General features: G+C 47.5%; 1 protein-coding gene across 1 annotated transcript in view; it reads right to left on the bottom strand.

Annotated features, from left to right (window-relative positions):
• Positions 1–11,166: 11,166 nt before the first annotated feature.
• Positions 11,167–17,727, bottom strand: part of stk11ip (serine/threonine kinase 11 interacting protein) — a 105,902-nt gene continuing 99,341 nt past the window's right edge. Inside the window, exons 23-26 of the mRNA XM_080199580.1 lie at positions 15,650–15,734; positions 13,380–13,465; positions 12,415–12,626; positions 11,167–11,319 (exon numbers count right to left, since the gene is read on the bottom strand). Of these exons, the coding sequence (XP_080055706.1) occupies positions 11,179–11,319; positions 12,415–12,626; positions 13,380–13,465; positions 15,650–15,734 (524 nt within the window). The 3' untranslated portion in view covers positions 11,167–11,178. The remainder of the gene's footprint in view (positions 11,320–12,414; positions 12,627–13,379; positions 13,466–15,649; positions 15,735–17,727) is intronic.

The raw sequence follows: 17,727 nt of genomic DNA, 5'->3' as shown, positions 1-17,727 counted from the left end.
CCAGCCCTGAGTGAGAAACAGGACAGAAAGGAATGAGACACTGGAGAGATAGTGCTGTAATGACACTGGGCTAGTAATCCAAAGGTCCAGACTGATGCCCTGGGGACGCGAGTTTAAATCCCACCATGTAATTATTATTTAAATTCAACCAATAAAATTTAAAGTTTAAAGTGTATTTACTTGTCACAAGTAGGCTTACATTAACACTGCAATGAAGTTACAGTGAAAATCCCCTAGTCGCCACATTCCGGTGCCTGTTTGGATGCACTGAGGGAAACTTTAGCACGGCCAATGCACCCTAACCAGCACGTCTTTCAGACTGTGAATCTATTGAGTCTGCTTCCATCTCCATGGTCATGAGTGTAGAGGGAGCTTTACTCCGTATCTAACCCCGTGCTGTACCTGTCCTGGGAGTGTTTGATGGGGACAGTGTAGAGGGAGCTTTACTCTGTATCTAACCCCGTGCTGTACCTGTCCTGGGAGTGTTTGATGGGGACAGTGTAGAGGGAGCTTTACTCTGTATCTAACCCCGTGCTGTACCTGTCCTGGGAGTGTTTGATGGGGACAGTGTAGAGGGAGCTTTACTCTGTATCTAACCCCGTGCTGTACCTGTCCTGGGAGTGTTTGATGGGGACAGTGTAGAGGGAGCTTTACTCTGTATCTAACCCCGTGCTGTACCTGTCCTGGGAGTGTTTGATGGGGGGACAGTGTAGAGGGAGCTTTACTCTGTATCTAACCCTGTGCTGTACCTGTCCTGGGAGTGTTTGATGGGGACAGTGTAGAGGGAGCTTTACTCTGTATCTAACCCTGTACTGTACCTGTCCTGGGAGTGTTTGATGGGGAAAGTGTCAAACCACCACTCAAACCTGCCCCCCATCCATTGACTCAGTCTGCACTTCTCGCTGCCTTGGCAAAGCAGCCAGGATAATCAAGGACCCCACGCATCCCGGACATTCTCTCTTCCACCAGGAAAAGGATACAAAAGTCTGAAGTCACGTACCAACCGAGTCAAGAACAGCTTCTTCCCTGCTGCTGTCAGACCTACCTCGCATTAAGTTGATCTTTCTCCACACCCGAGCTATGACTACATTCTGCACTCTCCCCTGTCCTTCTCTATGAATGGTATGCTTTGTCTGGATAGTGCACAAGAAACAATACTTTTCACTGTATGTTAATACATGTGACAAATAATAAATCAAATCAAACCAAAATATCAGGCGAGATATTTCACATTGTAGCAAATTTGCCTCATCTCTCCCTCTGGTTCCTTTGTCAATTGTTTTCAGTCTGTGTCGCTCTGTGAACTGACCCTCCTGCCAGTGGAAACAGGTTCCCCCCCATTTACTCTGTCAAAAGCCCTGATGAGTTTAAATACCACTGTTAAATCTCCCCTGAAATTGTTCTTTTGACATCAACTGCTTCACCAGTTTCTCCACATAGGTTAGTTCCTCATCCCCATTAACACGTGATAGGATCCCATCCTTTCCATGGGATGTGTCTCTCATTTGTTACCCATTCCTAATTGCCCTTAAACTGAGATCTGGTTTGGCTATTTCAGAGGGGGCAGTTAAGAGTTAACCACATTGCTGAGGCTCTGGAGTCACATGTAGGCCAGACCGGGTAAGGACGGCAGATTTCCTTCCTTAAAGAACACGAGTGAGCCAGATGGGCTCTTTAAACAATCGATTATAATTCTCTCAGTCACCATTACTGAGACTTGCTTTATATCCCAAATTTATTAACTGAATCTAAATTCCACCAGCCGCCGTGATGGGATTTGAACCCAGGTCCTCAGAGCCTTAGCCTGGATTACTAGCCCAAAGACAGGTTTCCTCCGGGTACTCCGGGTTTCCCCCCACAATCTGAAAGACGTGCGGGTTAGTGTGCATTGTCCGTGCTAAATTCTCCCTCAGTGTAACCCGAACAGGCGCCGGAGTGTGGCAACTAGGGGATTTTCACAGTAACTTCACTGCAGTGTTAATGTAAGCCTGCTCGTGACACTGACAAGTAAGCTTTAAAACGTTAAAGGTTTTGTGGATTTGAAAACATCCATGAGCTGATTTTTCTGTCACTGCACCCCTTTTAAAAATGATAGCTTTGGGTGTCTTTCAAAACTAATTGTTCATAAAAACAAAACTTCAAAAACATCTGCTGCTCGTGTACAGTCCTGTAATAGCCTCTGAGCAGAGACCAGTCTTACACATGACACATTCCATTACCACCCCCTTCTCCACTTACACATTCACTCCTGAACGTTAACCCTTCAATCTCTGATCCAAAAGAGAACATGTTTATATAGCCAGTGTTGAGCTGGGTGAAATGTAGATTTTCAATAGTCTGCCCACCACAATTTTAAACAAGCTGCAGTGAGTACAGACAGAGGCTGCCTAGAATTGTAAAAAGTCTGATCCATGACGTGGAGATGCCAGCATTATCTTGTAAGTTGAGTTTGTGCCCTGTTTGTGAACTCCCACTCACCTGATGAAGATACTTGTGCTCCCAAATAAACCTGCTGAACTTCAACCTGTGAGACTTCTTACCTAGAATTGTATCCACAGCACTGCCCCAGATATTCAGGGGACAGCTACAGTCCTCGTTTAGTTACTGTCCCCATCAAACACACCCAGGACAGGTACAGCACGGGGTTAGATACAGAGTAAAGCTCCCTCTACACTGTCCCCATCAAACATTCCCAGGACAGGTACAGCACGGGGTTAGATACAAAGTAAAGCTCCCTCTACACTGTCCCCATCAAACACTCCCAGGACAGGTACAGCATGGGGTTAGATACAGAGTAAAGCTCCCTGTACATTGTCCCCATCAAACACTCCCAGGACAGGTACAGCACGGGGTTAGATACAGAGTAAAGCTCCCTCTACATTGTCCCCATCAAACACTCCCAGGACAGGTACAGCACGGGGTTAGGTACAGAGTAAAGCTCCCTCTACATTGTCCCCATCAAACACTCCCAGGACAGGTACAGCACGGGGTTAGATACAGAGTAAAGCTCCCTCTACACTGTCCCCACCAAACACTCCCAGGACAGGTACAGCATGGGGTTAGATACAGAGTAAAGCTCCCTGTACATTGTCCCCATCAAACACTCCCAGGACAGGTACAGCACGGGGTTCGATACAGAGTAAAGCTCCCTCTACACTGTCCCCATCAAACACTCCCAGGACAGGTACAGCACGGGGTTAGGTACAGAGTAAAGCTCCGTCTACACTGTCCCCCCATCAAACACTCCCAGGACAGGTACAGCATGGGGTTAGATACAGAGTAAAGCTCCGTCTACACTGTCCCCGTCAAATACAGTAAGAAGTCTTACAATGCCAGGCTAAAGTCCAACAGGTTTATTTGCTAGCAAATGCCAGTAGCTTTCGTAGCACTTGCTGCTCCTTCGTCAGGTGACTCACTTGACAAAGGATCAGCGCTCTGAAAGCTAGTAGCGTTTGCTACCAAATAAACCTGTTGGACTTCAACCTGCTGTTGTCAGACTTCTTACTGTGTTTACCCCAGTCCAATGCTGGCATCTCCACATCAAACATTCCCAGGACAGATACAACACAGGGTTAGGTAGAGTAAAGCTCCCTCTATGTTGTCTCCATCAAACACTCCCAGGACAGGTACATAACACAGGGTTATACCTGCCCTGGAAGTGCAGATGAAGTTGAATTTTAACCTCATACTATACTTGTTCTGCGAGAGTAAATAGACTCACAACACCAGACTATTTGATAGCCTGAGCTTTCAGAGCGCTTCAACAGGTGAGTGCAGAATTCTATTCACACACAGGGCATATAAAGGCACAAACTCAATTTACAAGATAATGGTTGGAATGCGAGTCTTTACAGGTAATCAAGTCTTAAATGTACAGACAATGTGAGTGGAGAGAGGGTTAAGCACTGGTTAAAGAGATGTGTATTGTCTCCAGACAGGACAGTTAGTGAGATTTTGCAAGTCCTGGAGGTTACAGATAGTAAGATCCTGGCTGAGGCCGTCCTTATGTGTGTGGAACTTGGCTATCAGTTTCTGCTCAGCGACTCTGTGCTGTTGTGTGTCCTGAAGACCACCTTGGAGAACGCTTACCCAAAGATCTGAGGCTGAATGCCCGTGACTGCTAAAGTGTTCCCCTACAGGAAGAGAACCCTCCTGCCTGGTGATTGTCGACCGGTGTTCATTCATCCGCTGTCGTACTGTCTGCATGTTCTCCCCAGTGTACCATGCCTTGGGACGTACTTTCCTGCAGCGTATCAGATAGACAACATTGGCTGAGTTGCAAGAGTATATCCCATCTACCTGGCGGATGGCGTTCTCACGTGAGATGATGGTATCCGTGTCGATGATCCGGCATGTCTTGCAGAGGTTGCTGTGGCAGGGTTGTGTGGTGTTGTGGTCACTGTTCTCTTGAAGCCTGGGTAGTTTGCTGCAGAAAATGGTCTGTTTGAAGTTGTGCTTTGTTTGAAGGTCAGAAGTGGGGGTGTGGGGATGGCCCTGGCGGGATGTTCCTCTTCATCGATGACATGTTGGAGGCTCCAGTAAAGATGTCATAGCTTCTCCGCTCCGGGAAAGTACTGGACAACGAAGGGTACTCTGTCTGCCGTGTCCCGGGTTCTGAGGAGGTCAGCGCGGTTTTTTGCTGTGGCATCTTGGAAGTGTCGATTGATGATTCAAGCGCCATATCCTGTTCTTATAATAATAAGAAATAGGAGCAGGAGTAGGCCATCTAGCCCTTCGAGCCTGCCCCGCCATTCAATAAGATCATGGCTGATCTGTCGTGGCTCAGTTCCACATTCCCGCCCTCTCCCCATAACCCTTAATCCCCTCTCTTATCAAAAACCCATCAACCCGCGTCTTAAATATATTTAGCGAGGTAGCCTCCACCACTTCAACGGGCAGAGAATTCCAGAGATTCACCACCCTTTGAGTGAAGAAGTTCCTCCTCAACTCCGTTCTAAACCACCCCCCCTTTATCTTGAGGCTATGCCCCCTAGTCCTACTATCCTTTCTGGGCAGGAAGAGTCTCTCCACCTCTATCCTATCCATCCCATTCATCATCTTATACGTTTCAATGAGATCTCCCCTCATTCTTCTAAACTCTAACGAGTACAAGCCTAATCTATTCAGCCTCTCCTCATAGCTCAACCCCCTCAACTCCAGAATCAGCCTAGTAAACCTCCTCTGCACTCTGCACTGTTCTTACGAGGGCATCTTTCAGTATCTGGAGGTGTCTGTTGCAATCCTCCTTATCTGAGCAGATCCTATGTATACGGAGGGCTTATCCATAGGGGATGGCTTCTTTAACGTGTTTAGGGTGGAAACCGGAGACGTGGAGCATCGTGAGATTATCTGTGGGCTTGCGGTACAGTGAGGTGCTGAAGCGACCATCCTTGATGTATTGCCCTCAACTGGGATCTTGGGCTCATGTCACACTATCTGTAACCCCTGGCTGGCAAAATCTCACTAACTGCCCTTGATGGAGACAATACACACCTCTTTAACCTGCACTTATCCCCCTCTCCACTCACATTGTCTGTACCTTTAAAACTTGATGACCTGTAAGGGCTCACATTCCAACCATTATTTTTTAAATGAGAGTTTTTGTTATATGCCCTGTTTGTGGACAGAACTCTCACTCACCTGATGAAGGTGCAGTGCTCTGAAAGCTCGTGCTATCAAATAAACCTGTTGGACTTTAACCTGGTGTTGTGAGAGACTTCTCACCGTGCCCACCCCAGTCCAAGGCTGGCATCTCCACATCAGAGTTTGAATGGGACAGTGCAGAGTCAAACGTGCCAATCTCTCTGCCACCTCCCCTTCCAAAGGCTTATTTCCGCCGTTCCGCTGCCTCACCGTGAAGTGAGGAGAGGGTCAAACAACCTGCACTGGCTGCGACAGAATCTATAACTCTCACACCCAACCCCTCTCTGCAGCCTCCTTTGCCAAACTGAGAATCACCCTTTGAAGATACAGTTGGGAGAGGTTACCTGCTGGATAATTCGACAAGCAGTCTCACAACACCAGGTTAAAGTTCAACCACACACCACTAGCTTTCGGAGGGTTGCTCCTTCATCAGGTGAGTGGGATTTCAGTTCACAAGGTTCATGTCACACTATCTGTAACCCCTACAACTTGCCTGGGCTTGCAAAATCTGTCTCACTGTCCTGTCTGGAGACAATATATATCTCTTTAACCTGTGCTTAACCCTCTCTCCGCTCACATTGTACCTTTAAGACTTGATTGTAAAGATATGCATTCCAAACATTATTCTGTAAATTGTGTTTGTGTCTTTTTATGCCCTTTTTGTGAACTGAAATCCCACTTACCTGATGAAACAGCAGCATTTCAAAAGCTAGTGGGCCTGTACTACCAAATAAACCTGTTGGACTTTAACCTGGTGTTGTGAGACTTCTTACTGTGTTTACCTCAGTCCAACGACGGCATCTCCACATTGTGGATAATTTAGCAGCAGACTGTGGAATGTTGCAGTGATAAGCCAGCAAGCGGCTCATTTCCTGCTGACTCGAGGCTTAACAGACCGAGACCCTCGTAAATCCTGAGCTTTGTCTCAGCTCCCCTCCTGGTGGGCTCCCAGCATCAAGCAGACATCATCCCCCCCACCATCTGCTCCTCAGAACTCAGCCTAATCCCCTCCCAAAACACCCACTGCTCAAACTAAACATCCTGCTCACCTGCTGAACAGAAACTGCAGGTTAGATGGGGGGAGGTGGACAAAGACAAGAGGCAAGTGTTCAGTCAAAAGGAAGTCTCACCCTTGCTAACAATCCCTCCATGATTTTGCCTTTCCAATCTCTAACTTACTCCTGCCCCACAACTCTTGGAGGAGCGCAGTATGGTGGCTAGCACTGCTGTCCCACCATGCCAGGAACCTGGGCTCGATTCCCGGCCGGAGTCACCATCTGTGTGGAGTCTCCCCATCTCACCACCACTGCTGCTATATCCGGTGATACAAGGACACGGAGCTACTGGTGACCAGCTCAGCTCTCGCACTCCTCCAGGGATTTAACTTGCATTTCCGTAGCAACTTTAGCAAAGTAAAACAATCCCAAGGAGCTTCACAAGAGGGCAGCAAACAAAATCAGGCATTGAGTCAAAGCGTGTGATATTAGGTCAAAGGAGGAAAGTTCTAAGCAGTGTTCGTTGGGTGAGGTGGGGTGGGGTGGGGTTGTGGTGGTGGGGGAGAACAAAAATCAGGAAATGCTGGAAAACCTCAGCATCTGTGGAGAGTGAGAATAGAGCCAATATTTTGAGTCTGGATGACCTTTTATCCAGAAGATGGGCAGGGTGGCTTGGGGAAGAAATGCAGAAGCTTAGAGCCCAGGCAGCTGAAGGCATGGCCACCAAAGATGTTTGTAATGAATGTGGAGTGCAGAGATTTCAGAGGGTTGGAAGGCTGGGGGTGGTTGTGGAGGTGAGGCTGTAGAGGGATTGGAACACGAGGGTGACAATTTTGTTGTGGTTGGTGGATTGGGAGCCAACATGAGCAGATGGGATGATACACTGCATTGAGAAACCTTGAAATAATCCCATGTCTGATGTCATGTGAGTGTCAAGTTCTTTTTTAAAAATCATGCAAGTTTACAGATTCAGCGATCTTATTGGGGATGGAGCTAAGCTGTGGCACTCAGGGTTTTCTTTCTTTTGAGCTTTTAGTTTTGTTTTGGGCAGGGTGATTTTGGATGTAGTTTAGCAGCAAGCTAAGCAGCAGTCTCTCTCTCTGTGTTTTCTCTTTGTTTGGTTCTGTCTTAAAGAAGCTGTGTTTTGGGAAACAGATTCGACTACAGCCTCTTCTCAGTTTCTTCACAAGGTATTTTTAGCTTTCAACCCAGGAGGCTGAATTCCTGGAATAAGGAGGTCCTATGAGGAGAGACTGAGGGATTTGGGGTTGTTTTCGCTGGAAAGAAGGCGGCTAAGAGGGGATCTTATTGAAACATATAAGATGATTAGAGGTTTAGATAGGGTGGACAGTGATAGCCTTTTTCCTCGGATGGAGAAAGCTAGCACGAGGGGGCATGGCTTTAAATTAAGAGGGGGTAGTTATAGGACGGATGTCAGGGGTAGGTTCTTTACCCACAGGGTGGTGAGGGATTGGAATGCCCTGCCTGCTGCGGTTGTAAATGCGCCTAGTTTGGGGGCGTTTAAGAGATCCGTGGATAGGTTTATGGACGAAAAGGGATTGGTTTAGGTTAGTGGGTCATAGTTTTTTTTTTAAACTGGTCGGCACAACATCGTGGGCCGAAGGGCCTGTTCTGCGCTGTAGTGTTCTATGTTCTATATTAACCTATACAGTATTGTCTTTATTTGGAGGGTTGTGTGTTTGGATGTTGGTTTTGGTTGGAACACATTTGAGATATTTCCATAAGAGTTATACATTATTGTGGTGGTTGCGTTTCTTGTTTATAATTTTAAAAGTTCTTGCTGTCTTACTGTAAATGTCAGTTCAATCACACGTGGAGTGAAGCTTCTCACACTCGTCCGAGCCAAAATGAATGTAAAATATTACAGGCCAGGCGAGCTTCATAGAACACCTTGAGGTATCCAACCTGACTTGTAACACTGGGATTACACGCAAGGGACGGAGAGTCTGGTGAGTGTTAGACACTCAGTGGAAAGGTGTCCCAGGCAAGGAGCTGGAAGAGGAGGGGGGGTGGGGCGGCGGTTGGGGAGGGAATTGGGGTGGAGGCTGGGGGTGGGGTGTAAGTTGTCAAGAAGGAGCATGTGATCACAGAACCTGGCTTCACGTTGAAATTTATTCCCAAAGTTATCAAAAATACAGAATAGACAACTCAACAATCACAGTTCATTTAGCAAATATACTTTTAAGATAAATACATTCCTGGCATCAATAGGCATCAGTGCAAGGGTCCAGACACATTCACTGTACAGATTCTCAGAATGTCACCCACCCAGTAAAGCTGGATGTACTGACTGCCGTTCATCGCAAACTAATAGCGTGTTTAAAAACAAAACAGAAATGGGTCATTTTAAAATGTTCCCCATGGAATGAGTGGCTCAGAGGGGGTGTGAGCTCACTCCAACCTCGTCTGAAAGGACGGATGCAATGAGTAGCATCTCGCAGATAGCCCCTCTCCCATCGCCAGCAGTCAGCTACCCACCCCACTCTCTGTATAGACACTCCCGGACAATACACAGCAGAGCATCTAAGAAAAACTGGACTCCATCACCCAATCGCCAGTCAGCATCAGTGATCATCACACGTGCATTAAGCTCCCTGACTAAGTCATGGAGTGTGTGCGTACATGGACAGAGTGAAGTGAGGGGCTTTTCGTGGCCGTCACCCCCTGTGGACAGTGCTACAAGACAGCGGGGACAAATGTCCAAGTCACAGTGAGCTGTGTTTGCCACCGTGGTGAGCAGTCAGCCCGGTGTGGGACAGGGGGTGAGGAGGGGGAAAGTGAGCAAACCTTGGCACGGAACCGCCAGCACTCACGCCCGTGGTAGCACCACCACCTGTGAATTAAACCGAGGGATGGATGGAGCAAAATCTTCAAATAAAAAACACTCAGTCAATGTAAACAGCTGGCAGCGTCCAGACAGTCCTCGCGCTAACAGAAGCTGGCTTCAACAAACGAACATCATCTTCCCTACTCCAATATACAACTCTTTGGAGGAAGGGACACACTCAGGGAATACTCCTAACTGACAGAAAGCAACGCACTGCTCGGGAATCGAGTGGGGGGACGGGGGGGGGTGTCTCTGAAGAGAGAGCAGGCGGGGGGAGCATAAACAGAGGGGAAAATGCATCACTACGCCATGCATCTGTAGGTAGGAAAAAGTGACATAGGCCCTGGTACGGGCTGGTACACAAGTAGGTAAGTGAATAAGAGGATGTCTCCTTTACATCAATATTTCCCTCATCTCCCAAGGTGGAGTGCTGAGAATGGGTAGGTGGTTACGCTCAGACCTGCCCCCTCAGACTGTGCAGCCGGCACTGAGTGTTTCAACTCAAGAGTCTTGTTTAATCTTTGAGGAATCCTGATGATGCTACACATGGTGCACCATGCGCAGTCCAGAGCAGCCAACATCACACTGGGCACAAACAGGATTGTGGAAAGGGGGCAGGAGTGGAGTCAGTGTTGGGACCTAGCACCGCAGAGTGTAGTGACAAACTCTTCCGCATATTGCTCCCCCTCTGCCTCCCCGCCTCACCAGTTCATCAGGATGAACGGACCTTCGAAGCCCCACTTCGACAGTGGAGATGGCCACTGCCTCCATCTGGTGCACACTGCCACCTAGAACTGAAATCCAGGGAGCCTGTGCAACCCAGGGAGCAGTAACAAAGAGCCGTGGCAAGCTCCCAGCTCCTTTGAGAAGTTTTGGACTGCTGCTTAACGTGGGAGCTGTGTGGCTTGATATTCCCAAACTACCGCACGGAAGGTGGACACCAACGGGTGTGCGTGTGTGTAACAGGCGGACTGCAAGCTGCCCCACTGAAAGAACAGAAAGCACGAGAACGTGTTTATAAAATGGGGAAGTGGCCAGAGTATCTCGTTCCTTAGTGTCCTTCCTATAACGAATGCGCTAACTCTCCGTGATGTCCAGTCTCATCACAACCGAGTGAGTGAGGTAAAGGTGCAACATCAGCCCGAGACAACACATCACAGAGCTTCAATAAAATTTAACATCCCTCTCGTTCTCTAAGCAGTTAACAAGCTTAAACACCGATACGGATTTTACACGCAGGTCACGAGCACGAGAGGTTCCCCCCTCAGCTGGAGAGAGGAGCAGCAGCCAAAAAGCCTTGTCCCACAGCAGGTTCTCCAGCACCGTCCCCACTGGCACTAAGGACAGGGCAAGGCAGGGCAGCCCACCCGAGGTCAGGAAGTCTCCAGTGACCTATCCCACCAGGGTGTGGGACAACCAGCGGGACAGAAAGCGTACATTAAAAACAAACCCTTTTGTATAAAAGGGCAGTAAACACAGACGAGGCAAACATTCATTGTGCGAGTGGTCTTTGTCCACCGGCACTGCGATGGTAGTCGCTATTCTGTACACGGTCTCTCATTAATATTCAAGTCCTTTTCACTGGCAGGAAGTCAATGTCTGTCCACCTTGAGGTTTATCAAACTGCACCTTCTCTCCGTTTCTCACCATTCCGTCTCGCAATCCTTTCCAAACACGGTTCCGTTTCCCAGGCTACTCCGGCGTTTGGTGGACGGTGATTTTCAGCGGAATACCGAACATGTCCTTCCAAGGCTCCCTGATCCACTCCACCAGATCCTTCACCAGCTCCACGCACTCCATCTGCAGATGCCAGGTGCTCTCGGTCCGGCTCACCTGGGGAGAAGACAAGGGATGAGACAGAGGTCCATCGTCTCAGTTCAGAACCCAGAGAACCAAACCCGGGGACTGTCAGCGATTTGCAATAGGGAGCACAGGACTCAGAAATAGAACAGAACAATTTGCATCAAACCAGAGGCTGTCTCTAACACCTTCCCCACCAAACATTCTCAGGACAGGTACAGCACGGGGTTAGATACAGAGTAAAACTCCCTCTACACTGTCCCCCATCAAACACTCCCAGGACAGGTACAGCACAGGGTTAGATACAGAGTAAAGCTCCCTCTACACTGTCCCCATCAAACACTCCCAGGACAGGTACAGCACAGGGTTAGATACAGAGCAAAGCTCCCTCTACACTGTCCCCCTGTCAAACACTCCCAGGACAGGTACAGCACAGGGTTAGATACAGAGTAAAGCTCCCTCTACACTGTCCCCCTATCAAACACTCCCAGGACAGGTACAACACGGGGTTAGATACAGAGTAAAGCTCCCTCTACACAATCCCCCCATCAAACACTCCCAGGATAGGTACAGCATGGGGTTAGATACAGAGTAAAGCTCCCTCTACACAATCCCCCCATCAAACACTCCCAGGACAGGTACAACACGGGGTTAGATACAGAGTAAAGCTCCCTCTACACTGTCCCCCTATCAAACACTCCCAGGACAGGTACAGCACAGGGTTAGATACAGAGTAAAGCTCCCTCTACACTGTCTCCAACATACACTGTAAGAAGTCGCACAACACCAGGTTAAAGTCCAACAGGTTTATTTGGTAGTAAACGCCACTAAGCTTTCGGAGCGCTGCTCCTTCGTCAGGTGAGTGGGGAGTTTCCGAGTTCCCATCTCCACATCAGGCTCATCAAACACTCCCAGGTCAGGCCCAGGATAAATACCCAACACCAGTATCAGAATGGCCTGTGTGACAGCCAGTTACTGGGCAGAATATTCTCTGGAGGAAGGAGATGGAGACTGGAAAATCTCCATGGGGCGTATCTCTTGGAGCCGACATAGAACAGACTTCCTCCACTTGGTTTGGTTAGGGGCTAAAGCCGGAACACAGAGTTAGGTAACTGGAGGATAGTGTACCTCATGGTAAAAGCAGAGCTGGACATCCTGTGGAGCAGGATGATAGAGGTTAACTGAGCTGATATTGCTGATGGCTTGCGACTCTTTTATTGGAATCTCGTTGGGGGCGGGTTCGTCCGTCTCGTTCACCACCTTCTTCCACTGGTGGTCCTCTTCCAGCAAGTGGACAGTTGATGAGGTAGCGAGCACACTCACTGGAGAAGGATTGCCATCTGCAAACGTGTTGGGAAGGAGGAAGGTAAGCTATCAAAACACGAGCATTGTGAACAATGTTTTAATTTTGAACCTGGTGGAAGGATGGGGTGGATTACGGAAACAGCAGCTGCCATTTAGCCCCTTGAGACTGTTCCACTATTCAATGAGGTCCAAGCTGATCTGTGACCTCACTCTACACATCTACATTTGTCCCCCATCCCTCAATAGTTGTGACTAACACGCTCCTGTTTCCTCCCACAGTCCGAAAGATGTGCAGGTTTGGTGCATTGGCCGTGCTAAATTCTCCCTCAGTGTACCCGAACAGGCGCTGGAGTGTGGGGACTAGAGGACTTTCACAGTAACTTCATTGCAGCGTTAATGTAAGCCTACTTGTAACACTAATCATTAAACTTTTAAACAACATAGTTTTGAATAATGAGCCGGACTAATGGGTTGATAATCAGCACCTCCTTGTTAGAAAGGAATGATATTAAATGAAGTGAATGGGTTTCAGGTGAAGAGGATAACTCTCTTTAGGCACAATGGATGCAAGAGTAATTCTTTACAAATGGTGAAAAGATACAAACAATGGAGCCCAGAGAGAAACAATCTAAATGCTAATGAAATCGGCCCTTTCTATCTAGAAAAAAGGGCAGAAATCACGTTCAGCTACACCATGTCCTTGTGCGGACTACACCTGGAGCTCCTGAGAACAGTCCTGCGCACACCACACCTTAAGAACGCACCACAGCCCTCCAGCCACGACTTACCTTGGAGCAGGAATGCCAGCACGTACAGGTAGCTGGGACACAGGTCCTCAGGCGAGTCAGCAGACGGTTGCTCGCAGATGAGGGGCCTGGAAAACAGAAAAGGTGCCAAGAATAGAACCGCCAAGTTAAAGCACAAGGACCACGGTGGAACAACAACAGCTTGCATTTACGTAACGCCTTTAACATAATGAAACCTTCCACGGTATTTCAGAGGAACAAAATTTGACATTGAGCTACCCAAAGGGCCATTGGAACAGACCAGGTAAGTTTTAAGGAGCTTTTAAAAGGAGGAGAGGTAGTGGTTTAACGGGGCTAATTCCATAGTTCAGGGCTGAAGGGATGGACAACAAAAGCCACATCGCACAGAGACATAATATGGTTATCATTGGCATTATAAACTGCATTTATATGGATTTTGAGGAGGCTTCTTAACCCCTCGAGCCTGTTCCCTGTGTCCTAACTCCATTCACTGACATTTCCTTCATATCTTTTATTATATTTACAAAAAAAATTTAAAATTATAATTCATCCAGCAGCAGTTAGTGTTTATGGAAAAGTTCCAAATGTCTACCAGCTGCTGTGTAGACATATTTCATTGCTAAAACGGATGGCTAATTTTTAAGAAACTGCCCTCTGCTCCTATTCTGCCTAGTGGAATAGTCTCTATCTTCTTTATCCATTCCCCTCACTGGGTTAGTAATCCAGAGAGCGTGAATTATAATCCCAAGAATTTGAATGCAGCTAGATAATTATGTCCAATACTGAGCACCACTGTGGGAGAGGTGGTGATGTAATGGCAATGTCACTGTTTATTTACTAGTGTCACAAGTAGGCTTACATTAACATTCTAATGAAGTTACTGTGAAAATCCCCTAATCACCACAGTGCCACACCCGTTTGGGTACACTGAGGGAGAATTTAGCACGGCCGATGCACCAAACCAACACGACTTTCAGTGGGGGGGAAACTGAAGCATCCAGAGGAAACCCATGCAGACATGGGGAGATTGTGCAAACTCCACACAGACAGTGACTCCAAGCTGGGAATCAAACCCAGCTCCCTGGCGCTGTGAGGCAGCAGTGCTAACCACTGCGCCACCCCACTGGACTAATAATCCAGAGGCCCAGGCTCATGTTCTGGGGACACGGGTTCAAATCCCACCACATCAACTGGTGGAATTTAAACTCAATTAACAAGATTTGGAATATAAGGCTCGTGACGTTGCCTACAGCTCCTGGTCCACAGCAACGTGGTTGATTTTGCCCACATCCCATTCAAGAATAAAAAACACAGCAGCAAGAATAGCAAGGCCTGAGAGAGGGTGCAGAGATTTGCTGGAATAGCAGCAGGGTTGAGGGGCAGTTGACACGGAGAGACTGGAGAAGCTGCAATTGTTCCTTTTAAAGCATGAGATGGAAAGGTGCCCATCTGGCATTGAACTGGGGTGGGCACAGTAAGAAATCTCACAACACCAGGCTAAAGCCCAACAGGTTTATTGGAATCCCAAGCTTTCGGAGTGCTGCTTCCTGATCAGGTAAGGAAGGAACAGCGTTCTGAAAGCTCATGACTCCAAATAAACCTATTGGGCTTTAAGCTGGCATTGTGAGACTTCTTATTGTGTCTCAGAGCAAAGAAGACTAAAGGGGGATTTAACACAGGGGTTCAAAATTAACAGCTTTGATAGTTTCTCCTCGTTTACTCTATTTCCATTGGTTGAAGTGTTGGTAATCAGAGATCAAAAGATATTTGGTAAAAGAAACACAGGAGATAAGATCTTCCTTAAAGAAACCTGGTGATCTGGAGTGGTGTCCCCCAGGGTGCTGCCTCAAAGGGTGGGGGGTGGGGTGGTGGTGGAGGAAGCAAATTCAATGATAACTTTCAAAAGGGAATTGGATAATTACTCAAAGGGGAAACAACTGAGTTGGACAATCAGCCATGATTGTAATGGACAGTGGAGCAGGCTCGAATGGCCTCCTCCTGCTCCTATCTTCTATGTCTCTAATTGCCGGGCTCTGGGGAACGGAGTGAAGGATTGGAATTAATTGGATAGCTCTTTCAAAGAACTAGCACAGAAATGATGGGTGGATTGGCCTCCTTTTGTGCTGGATGATTCCGTGATCATTTAAACTCTTTTAACAAGATTCGTAGCTCCCCTTGTGAACATGTATTTTTAAAACGAACCAGCCAGATCTCAGCCCACTAGCAACCCTTTAAAAAGCAGCAGCACAGGAGAACATAGACGTGAATTACAGAAACTCTTTGGTTTTTACCAGAGCTTGTGGTGTGGATCCATGCGGGTGAAGCAGATGGATTCTAGTTTACTGATTGATCTTGGAGTCAACTCCCGCACCATATCTGAAAGAAACCATTTGATCTGATTTGTCACATGTATCGGACACAGTGAAAAGTATTGATTCTGGCATGCTATACATTCTAAATGTACCATTCATAGAGTACATAGAGGAGAAGGAAAGGAGAGACTGCAGAACGTAGTGTTACAATCATAGGGTGCAGAGAAAGATCAACTTAATGCAAGGTAAGTCCATTCAAAAGTCTGACAGCAGCAGGGGAGAAGCTGTTCTTCAGTCGGTTGGCACACAATCTCACACTTCCGTATTTTTTTCTAGACGGAAGAAGGCGGAAGAGATAACTCTGGAGTGTGTGGGGTCATTAATTATGCTGGTTGCTTTGCCAAGGCAGTGGGAAGTGTAGACAGAGTCAGTGGATGGGAGGTTGGTTTGTGTGATGGATTGGGCTACATTCACAAACCTTTTAATTGTGGTCTTGGTCAGAGCAGGAGCCATACCAAGCTGGCTCGATACCCGGGAAGGGTGCTGAGGATTTGGAATGGAAAGGTGAGTCACTAGATCAATATCACGAGCAAGAATCTGTCCCCATTCAATCCATTCATTTGTGCCAAGTTATAATAACCCCTCGCCAATGGATAAAATCAAGTCTCAGCCATGACTGGGATCAAACCCCTCTATGCTGCCAATCCATCTACACAGTCCCAGGCTGTTGCATTTTCCCTTTGCTCCTCAGTTAAGCTGGGGTAACGAGAGCTACAAACGCACTCTGGAAACATAACGCTGGGAGAGTCAATTCTGTTAGGAGCTGTGGATCAGTGGGTCGTAACTCACCCCCAAGTCAGAAAGTCACATGTTCAAGTCCCACTCCAGAGACTTGATCACAAAATCCAGCCTGACATCAGTGTGCTGAGGGAGCGCCGCCCCGTCAGGGGGTCAGTGCTGAGGGAGCAACGTGGATACAAGATTGGCTGAATAATAGGAAGCAGAAAGTAAAGGTAAATGGATATTTTTCAGGCTTCAGGAAGGTTTTTAAATGGTGTTCCCTTGCTTTTCCTGATGTATATTAATGACCTAAATCTTGGTGTGCAGGGGATGAATTCAAAGTTTGCAGATGACAAAAAATGGGAGCTATTGTAAACTGAGGAGGAAAGCGTAGAATTTCAAAAGGATGTTGACAAGTTGGTGGAGTGGGCCGATGGAGTTCAATGTGGGGGAATGTGAGGTGATGTATTTGGTAGGAAGAATATAGCGAGGCAACGAGAGGATAACGAAGGAGGTGAAGGAAAGTGTTAAATTAAAAGCGGAGGCGTTTAGAGTAGCTAAGAGTAGTGGGCGAGAAGAGGATTGGGAGAGGTTTAAATGTCAACAAAGAATGACAAAGAAGTTGATAAAGAAGAGTAGGAGAAACTATGAAGCTGGGCTAGCGCTTAATATAAAAAAGGATAGCAAGAGTTTTTATAAATATATAAAAAGGAAGAGGCTGGCTAAGGTGATCGTTGGACCCTTAGAGGATGAGAGGGGGGACTTAGTGGTAGGGGATGGGGAAATGGCAGAAACCTTTGATAAGGTGCCTCACAAGAGGTTATTACAGAAGGTCAGGGGGCATGGAGTTGGGGGTAGGGTGTTAGCGTGGATAGGGGATTGGCTGTCAAATAGGAGGCAGAGAGTGGGGGTCAATGGGTGCTATTCGGATTGGCGGTTGGTGACTAGTGGAGTGCCCCAGGGGTCGGTGCTGGGGCCTCAGCTATTTACCATTTATATAGATGATCTGGAGGAGGGAACCGAGTGTATGGTGTTGAAATTTGCTGATGACACCAAGATTGGTGGAACTGCAAATTGTGCGGAGGGTGTGGACAGTCTGCCGAAAGATCTAGATAGGTTGGGCAAATGGGCCAGGAACGGGCAAATGGAATTTAATGTAGGCAAATGTGAGGTTGTCCACTTTGGTAGGAATAATGGTAGGAAGGACTATTACTTACATGGCGAAAAACTGCAGCATGCGACGGTGCAGAGGGACTTCGGAGTCCTTGTGCATGAGT

The sequence above is a fragment of the Carcharhinus amblyrhynchos genome, chromosome 11, assembly GCF_965287045.1.
Source record: "Carcharhinus amblyrhynchos chromosome 11, sCarAmb.v2.hapA, whole genome shotgun sequence".
Classification (NCBI taxonomy): domain Eukaryota; kingdom Metazoa; phylum Chordata; class Chondrichthyes; order Carcharhiniformes; family Carcharhinidae; genus Carcharhinus; species Carcharhinus amblyrhynchos.
Note: the sequence above shows the minus strand (reverse complement) of the source record. Positions and strands in the feature narration are given on the sequence as shown.